This window comes from Cyprinus carpio, chromosome A5 (assembly GCF_018340385.1).
Source record: "Cyprinus carpio isolate SPL01 chromosome A5, ASM1834038v1, whole genome shotgun sequence".
Lineage (NCBI taxonomy): Eukaryota > Metazoa > Chordata > Actinopteri > Cypriniformes > Cyprinidae > Cyprinus > Cyprinus carpio.
The window spans coordinates 4355323-4365009 of NC_056576.1; the positions used below are offsets into that span (position 1 = coordinate 4355323).

At 35.7% G+C, this 9687-nt stretch overlaps 1 protein-coding gene across 1 annotated transcript in view; it reads right to left on the bottom strand.

Moving 5' to 3' along the window:
- LOC109080030 (E3 ubiquitin-protein ligase RNF43-like) overlaps positions 1 to 9474 on the bottom strand; it is a 36077-nt gene extending 26603 nt beyond the window's left edge. Inside the window, exons 1-2 of the mRNA XM_042757244.1 lie at positions 9379 to 9474; positions 7761 to 7883 (exon numbers count right to left, since the gene is read on the bottom strand). Of these exons, the coding sequence (XP_042613178.1) occupies positions 7761 to 7883; positions 9379 to 9474 (219 nt within the window). The remainder of the gene's footprint in view (positions 1 to 7760; positions 7884 to 9378) is intronic.
- Positions 9475 to 9687: the final 213 nt, after the last annotated feature.

Sequence of the window (9687 nt, forward strand, 5' to 3'; positions counted from 1 at the left end):
CACAAACACGCACATCAGAGCCCGACCCCATCACTAACGAGCACTCGTTAATAGATGTTCAATCGGATTGAATGGAGAGCAAAAGGAGAGTTTGATTTGAGGCTTGCAACTTCCTCTGAAAACACTTCCAGCGATTTCTCCCCTAATCACATGAGTCTCCTGCTTCTTTTCAGAGAAAAAGCTAATTTACCAAAGTCTGCAATCAGAAGTCCCAAAATGAATTTTTCCTCATTGAATGATCTGCTGCCGTACGTTCATTTTTATAGCTTTCACTGTAAGAATTTTCACATTTTTGCAAGCCACTTTTTAAGCAATTGAATTAAGCAATTGAAATGTTAATAAAAAACACAAAATCAAGATGTAAACAGTATTTAAATTAATATTAATATAAAGACTCTTGCAAAGGTTCGCTTCTCCAGTACACACTAATCCACAAATGACTTAAGTTATTCGGTTTATAAATGTGCCTTACACTCCCTCTGACACGAAATAAACCAATACCCTAAGTTATTCAGTTACTCCTAACAGTACATTGACTGAACTGCTAAAAGTGAAGCGATGATGGGATGTGCACGAGCAGAGCAGCTGGACTGAGTCTCGTGCTGCTGGTCTGGGACACGCATCACAGTATGTTGAGGGGCGTAACATTTCCATCACGCTTGAGGTATTCGGCCAATCACAATGCACTGGATAGCTGGCCAATCAGAGCACACCTCACTTTTTCAAACAATGAGCTTTGTAAAAATCAATGCGTTTCAGAAAGTGGGGCATAGAGGAGAAACAATAATGTACATTATGTGTAAAAAAAAAAATTTTATTATTACTTATAAGGCCCTTAATGGTTTAGCTCCTGCATACCTAGCTAGTCTTCTACCACGCTACAATCCATCACGCTCCCTAAGGTCACAAAACGCTGGACTTTTGGTAGTACCTAGGATAGCAAAGTCCACTAAAGGAGGTAGAGCTTTTTCGCATTTGGTTCCCAAACTCTGGAATAGCCTTCCTGATAATGTTCGGGGTTCAGACACACTTCCTCTGTTTAAATCTAGATTAAAAACACACCTCTTTGGCCAAGCATTCAAATAATGCATCTCATAATTCTGGACTGCAGTTATATCTGATCAAATGCACATTATTATTCTTTAGCTTGGGTTAAACTAATTAATTTTACTTGGCTGGAAACAGCAGCTACGCTAATTATGTCTCTATTTTGTTCTCTGTTTCTGCTGGATTTACATCCCGTGGTAACTAGGATTTACACAAGCTCCAGTCTGGATCCAGAACACCTGAGAAGAGATGATGCAACCCCCTCAGAGGACCTCAGATGATGCTAACCCAGAGACAACATACAGAACTACCACATTTTGCTATAAGTTTGATTGCATAATTGCTGTTAATAGTGTTAATCGTCTGTTTGTTTATGTCTTTTATTGATTTTTCTGAACATTTCTGCCGTATGCATATAAACTGAGAGTCACCACTGATAAGCTACTACTAAATATTGTAGAAACTTAATTTTCTGTAAAGTTACTTTGCGATGATTTGTATCGTAAAAGCGCTATACAAATAAACTTGAATTGAATTGAAAACCTTAAACCACATAAACACATTACATTACACCAAATACACAAAATAATGTTCTTTTTAGCAACGCCATATGACCCCTTTAATACTAAAATATTTGACCTCTAATATAAGTTTTAAAACATAAGATTAAGATGTAAACTAAAATAGTAATTAAATGACTAAATGATTAATACTATATTAATATAATTGAACTAATGTAAATTAAATATATATAATTTACATTAGTTCAATTATATTAATATAGTATTAATAATTTAGTATTAATTACTATTTTAAGTTTACATCTTAATCTTATGTTTTAAAACTTATATTAGAGGTCAAATATTTTAGTATAAGTATATATATATATATATATATATACTATATATATATATATATCTATATATATATATATATATACTATATTATATTTTTTTTTTTAGTTTTTTTTTTTTTTTTTTAATTTTCTAAACAATTGTTAAACTACTGTTCTTGCTGAAGAACATACCGTTCTGTAATATAGCACATTACTTCTGGAATCATAAAATGGATATCAATAAAAACATCTGAGAAAAAAACATCTTGGTCTATATGGGTCATTTTGAATTTTATGATACTTTTCTGGTGCTTTTTTGTCCTTTTTGGAGCTTGACAGTCCCTGCTCACGGTCTGATTTTACTGTATAGAGAAAAAGCAGCATGCACTTTCTGCGAAACATTTCCTTATTCATGGACAGATGCTCCAATACGCGTCAGTAGCATCATCACAGCCATTACAAGCTCTTCTCCATCTCTCTCACACACTCTTTCTTCACTTCTCCATCTGATTTCTAAAGCAGCAGGATTAGATGTGGAGCAGAGGAGTGTTTGATTGAGAAGCGGGGATCTGGGAGGACGGCAGCATGTCGAGGCACGGCTCCTGTCTCTTCCTGCTCACTCTGACTCACGTTCCCAGCCAAAGACACTCGCTCCTTTCATTCGGCATGAAAACAGCGCTTTGCGGATTAAGCATTGAGCAAATATAAAGTCAGCAGCTCTTTTGGGAGCGTTCGTAATCACAATGAGCTGCAATCCCAGGCTTTTGCCTTTGATGGTTTGGCGTGGACCTTCAGCTCGAGACGCAGGGGATGTTTGGATTGTGTGGGAGACTATGAGCAGTTTTGGGTAAATATTTGGAGCTCTTTTCATACCGCTGGACTAGTCCAGACTGGGACTCTTTATGAAAGGGACGTACATTATCCACGGTACGAGCATGAAGTCTCTCGTTCTATCTGCTGGTGACCAAACAGCACTTATACTGAACTATACGCCTGTGAAGGAAATCAGCATCTGGACGGAAACTGCCATTAAAGTCCATGAAGTCTTCAGATGGGAAAATTTGCATTGGATTGATCCGTGATGCAAATGGAGGAAGTTGCAATGGAACATTTCAGTCACGAGAATTCAACACTGCAGGGTTATTACCTAACACTGAAACCATAAAAAAAACCATAACTGAAAAAAAAAGTATATATATATATATATATATATATATATATATATATATAGTTGAAATATATATTTATATATATACACGACATGTCACTTCACTTTCATATATAAAATATATATAAAAACTATAAATAAGACTATTTATAATAAATATACATTAAAAACATTTCACTTAGTTTAACTTGATTATTTATATACACATATATACACACACATACATATACATATATATAAACTAGGTGAAAATGAGGAAAAAAAAAATCAGATTTGCAGTATCTCAGAAAATTAGAATATTGTGAAAAGGTTCAATATTGAAGACACTTGGTGCCACACTCTAATCAGCTAATTAACTCAAAACACCCGCAAAGGCCTTTAAAAGGTCTCTCAGTCTAGTTCTGTAGGTTACACAATCATGGGGAAGACTGCTGACTTGACAGTTGTCCAAAAGACGACCATTGACACCTTGCTCAAGGAGGGCAAGACACAAAAAGGTCATTGCAAAAGAGGCTGGCTGTTCACAGAGCTCTGTGTCCAAAGCCCATTAACAGAGGGGCGAAGGGAAGGAAAAGATGTGATAGAAAAAAAGTGTACAAGCAATAGGGAAAACCGGTGAATTGGTGGGATTGTGAAACAAAACCCATTCAAAAATGTGGGGGAGATTCACAAAGAGTGGACTGCAGCTGGAGTCAGTTCTTCAAGAACCACTACACACAGACGTATGCAAGACATGGGTTTCAGCTGTCGCATTCCTTGTGTCAAGCCACTCTTGAACAACAGACAGCGTCAGAAGCGTCTCGCCTGGGCTAAAGACAAAAAGGACTGGACTGCTGCTGAGTGGTCCAAAGTTATGTTCTCTGATGAAAGTAAATTTTGCATTTCCTTTGGAAATCAGGGTCCCAGAGTCTGGAGGAGGAGAGGAGAGGCACACAATCCACGTTGCTTGAGGTCCAGTGTAAAGTTTCCACCGTCAGTGATGGCTTGGGGTGCCATGTCATCTGCTGGTGTTGGTCCACTGTGTTTTCTGAGGTCCAAGGTCAACGCAGCCGTATACCAGGAAGTTTTAGAGCACTTCATGCTTCCTGCTGCTGACCAACTTTATGGAGATGCAGATTTCATTTTCCAACAGGACTTGGCACCTGCAGACAGTGACAAAGCTTCCAGTACCTGGTTTAAGGACCATGGTATCCCTGTTCTTAATTGGCCAGCAAACTCGCCTGACCTTAACCCCATAGAAAATCTTTGGGGTATTGTGAAGAGGAAGATGCGATATGCCAGACCAAACAATGCAGAAGAGCTGAAGACCACTATCAGAGCAACCTGGGCTCTCATATCACCTGAGCAGTGCCACAGACTGATTGACTCCATGCCACGCCGCATTGCTGCAGTAATTCAGGCAAAAGGAGCCCCCAACTAAGTATTGAGTGCTGTACATGCTCATGCTTTTCAGTTGGCCAAGATTTCAAAAAATCCTTTCTTTGTTTTGGTCTTAAGTAATATTCTAATTTTCTGAGATACTGAATTTGGGATTTTCCTTAGTTGTCAGTTATAATCATCAAAATTAAAAGAAATAAACATTTGAAATATATCAGTCTGTGTGTAATGAATGAATATAATATACAAGTTTCACTTTTTGAATGGAGTTAGTGGAATAAATCAACTTTTTGATGATATTCTAATTATATGACCAGCACCTGTATATATATACAGTATATATATATATATATATATATATATATATATATATATATATATATATATATATATATATATATATATATATATATATATATATATAATACCTAAAAAAATACAAATGGTAAAACACTGAATAAACGACAAAAACTTTAAAATTAAAATGGAAAATAAAAAGTAATTATGAATGTGAATAAAAACTATGATAGCATCTCAAAGAATGAAATAAGACTGCTGCACTGTTGGGAAACACGATATGATGTAAACAGTGAGATGACTAAACATCCACAACCATCAGACAACCAAAACCCCTCATTTCAGCCTGGTCTTCAGGGTATTTATACCGCCGGCTTACTGAGAGCCCATCCAGAACCACTGGAATACAACGCTTTGTTTTCTTAAGAGTCCTTCAGACGTTCACTAAACAAAGTTGGATCCGCAGCAGTAATCCGTCCAGGCCGATGTCGCTACTAAGGAAAGACATAAATACAGTAGGCGCTAAAAGCGAAGAATGGAAGCAGGACTGTGTGCGGTTTCCTCAGACGGGTTATTAACTCTGATTAACTTGTTGAGACTGTCTGCTTGTGTGTGATTGGTGCAGACGGCATGACGTTCACATGCAGAACCATATTAAACCCTGAAAATCCCTTCAGCTCTGATCTGAGCCGTCAGCTGCCTACCTAGACAACATTTAACAGCATCACCGGAGAACTCACAGACCTCCACTGGGACAAAATGAGAGTGCAACGTCATTTCAATCCTTAGTGGATAAGACGAGGGAAATGTCCATTTAAATATATTTGATTCAGTACTGAGTTTCAATAGAAAAGAGATTCAGTTATAAAAACCCCATACATCAGGTCTAGACAAACAGGACGAAAAACTGCAAATTTCAAAGGAAAAAGCTGAAAAAGTTCAAATGAATTGGGATTAGATAGATAGATAGATAGATAGATAGATAGATAGATAGATAGATAGATAGATAGATAGATAGATAGATAGATAGATAGATAGATAGATAGATAGATAGATAGATAGATAGATGACAAACGGTAGAATGAATGAATGAACGATAGATAGATAGATAGATAGATAGATAGATAGATAGATAGATAGATAGATAGATAGATAGATAGATAGATAGATAGATAGATAGATAGATAGATAGATAGATAGATAGATAGATAGATAGATAGATAGATTCTGCCGCCTGTCGTTCCAGTTCTCTGTGTGTTCTGGTCAACTGAATTCAGATTCACACTGAGGAGGAGTCGACTCTTCAATTGTGAATTCTGCAGAAGCAGCACAGTGGAGTTTGGAACAGACGGTTTGAGGTTTTCAGTGTGTGACAGCAGCATCTGACATCTCTCACGTCCAGCGCCAGAGTCCTGAGGAAACGGGCCACAGCTCAGAGCCTCCTGCTGGTGTGTCCCGCACCTCCTGCACTTTCACAGACTCACTCACACTGCTGACCTGCTAATATTAGCTGTGCCACGAGTGCATGAGGCTCTGAGGAGGCCAGCAATCTGCCTCTCTCTCTCTGAAACTCTGCGTCTCACATCACATACTCAGAAATTCACAAAACGAGCTCCATCCAGACAACTTACTCAAACATACCCTACACAAGTACACCACAAGGCTGTCCTACACTGCAGGGGGAGAGGTGTAAATACTTGCAATAACAAACTGCTTAAGAGTTTTGGATCTAAAATAAAAAAAAAATCTTGTTCAAAATTATAACATCACAACCATAAGCTCATTAACTATTGGAAAACCATTGGAAAACTACTGGAAAGCATTTTTGTTAACTAAAATAAAGCTAAAATAAAATAAACATTAGAGGAAAAACATGCACTTATAAATTAAAATTAAACGAAACTAAAAAATAATAAATAAAAAACTTATAAAAATAAAAAAATAACACAATTACTAATAGAAAATACAACTAAGACAAAAACTAAAAATATAAAAATAAATGCTTATATATTATTAATAAATACTATAATAGTCTATAAATGATATTAACACTGATAAAGTTGCAAAGACATCTTGTTCAGAATTATGATGTCATAATCATAAGCTCATTAACATCAGTGTTGTTACTGTTAACTAAATCAAAAACTAATAAAATGTTTTCGTTGAAATAAACTTTAATAAAGCTCAAATAAAAAAAATAGATGAAAAACTTGTACTTGAATTTAAATGAAAAATAAAAAAATTGCTTTGGCAACTGAATGAAAAATAATAAGTTTAACTTGAAATACTCAAATGACTAAAAATAAATCAGATATAAATGAAAGCTAAATAGAAATATAAAAAACTAACAAAAATAACAAAACCACATAAAAAAAAAAATTACCAAAACCTAACCTATAATTAAAATGAAAAGTGAAAACAAATGCTGACTATACTATAATAGTACTATAATAGTATATAAATAATACTAAAATAACAAAGCTGCAAAAACATTTTAAGAACTATCACAATCATAAGCTGATTAACATCAGTGTTGTTACTGTTAACTAAAATTAGACTATTAAAATCGTTTTCATTAATTGCAATAAAACTAAAATAAAAAATAAATATAAAATAAAAAAACGTACACGTGAAGTGCTAAAATTACTAAAACTGAAATAGAAATGGCAACTAAATAGAACTATTTAAAAACTAAGAGACTAATAAAAATATGAAAAGCACATAAAATTACAAACTAAAATTACAATGAAAACTATTATATTAAATCATTAAAAAAAAATTATACAACTATTAATGAATACTATAATAGTAATAACACTAAAATAACACCGATTGACACATAACTCTCATATTTACATATTAAATGACAGCAACTTGACCTGCAGCCAATCACAGCAGAGCTCATTTACATATACAATACAAGACTCAAACAGCCGTTTCATTCAAGGCATTCATTCAAACATTAGAAGTGAGCGTCAATAAATCACAGAGTGCTCATGTGTATGTGTGTGTGTGTGAGTTTCCCATCGGTCTTACTTTATCCAGCAGCGGCTGGCACTGCGGCACTTTGCTCTCTGGACTCTCGAGTTTGACGATGCTGATGAAGATGGTCTCCTGGCGGTCATCTTCGCTGGTGTTGCACAGAGACAGCGGGTGAGACTGCGGAGAGAGAGATTCAGATGTAAAAACAGCATCTGCTTTACCCAGAGCTCAAACAAATGTTATTTTGTGATCTCAGTCCTGTCAGAGCATGATGGCGTGGTTTTAGAAATGTAAACACATTTCATGTACAAGCATTCAACAAGTATGATAATGTACAATCTGCTACACGTGACGTACAAAGTGGAATCAAATGAAGTCACTCTTCTTCTATCTGAACACAGCAATAGCCAATGGAAAGCATCAGCTTCATATTCAAATGACACACGTGCCTGAGTTCATGAAGCTGTACCTTCAGCGTGCAACGGCTCTTTGATGATGAAGAGGCAACTTCCTTTTCCTACGCATGTGGGCGAACATTTGACTAATAGTTCCCTTATCATTGAAAACCAAGAGATAAAAGTGACACAGAAAGAGAGAGAGAGAGAAGTCAAAGCACTTTTAAATGGGTCAGTATATAGGCTCATTAATATTAATTAGGTGATTTGCCCAGCATATTGAATATATATTATATTCACAGCTGTTGCATTTAGATTCATTTAATAAAGCAAGATATTATATATTTTATATTTTATATATATATATAAAATATATAATGTGTGTGTGTGTGCGCAAGTATAATTAAATTATTATATTTACTGCATTTAATTAATTATCATAATTAATTATTATATATTCTATCTATAGTATATTATTACAGTATATTATTATAGTAACTAGGGATGTAATGATTGACCGCAAGCCGGTTGAAAATTGATTCAAATATGTGACGATTCAAATCGGCTGAGATGCTAAACAAAACGTGATTCAATCAGGGGCAGGAGTTTATATGAATGTATGTCTGAGGGGAACTTACTGTCTTTAGAAAAGTTTAGATGGTATTTTTTCTTTTATTCCTGCCTCTGTATAATGCATATTAAAGTTCATAAGTGCAGCGCTGCTTTGTTTACAGCGGAAACCAAGTAAACACTTTAAGCTCCACCTGCTGGCAGAGAGTGAATCTGCGTCTCGTTCAGCTCGTCTGCTGTTTCTGTTTCCATGCAGATATTTTAATGTATAATTTCATAAAACTGAAGTCAAACCATTCTGTTTTTGCTTTAGATTTTGAAATTATACAGTCTAATTTAGATTAAAAACTGAAGCTATCAAAACCAACAAAATAATATGCAAGGGCTATATTAGTATATTATTATAGTGCTATATTTCAATTTCACAAAGAAACATGTTGCATTTTGTCATTTTTGGCACAAATGTGCAGCATTTGCAATAATAAAAGGACACAATTCATTTATAATTTGTCTTAAATCTAATTTTGTTAAAAAAAAAAAAAAAAAAGTGAATTGAATCGTGAAATCAAAATCGTGTATTGAATCGAATCGTGAGTTGAGTGAATCGTTACATCCCTAATAGTAACACAAACTCAGAAGTGTGAACTTTACCATTAACCATCACCAGCAAACTTCTAGTGGGTTATAAAAGTAAATTGGGACATAACCATGGACGCACTGGACCTGTCCCCAAACAACCCTCCAGCAGTGGGACGGTTCCCGTGAGACGCACGGGCCGGCTGTGACCCGCCAGCGTCCTTCATCCCGCTCAACAGAGCGGAAATCCCAGCGTGAAACTGAGCCGTGACATCAGCAGCTGGCAGATCAGCAGAGAGACGCTGAAGTCATCGGCGCAGGAGGGCTGGTGCGCGTCAATCAAACCCAGAGATGATGGAAAGAGGGAGAAGAGGAGGAGGAACACATGGACAGAATACAGCCTTAAAGGTCAGAGGTCAGGTGCTCAGGTCGTCTTTAGG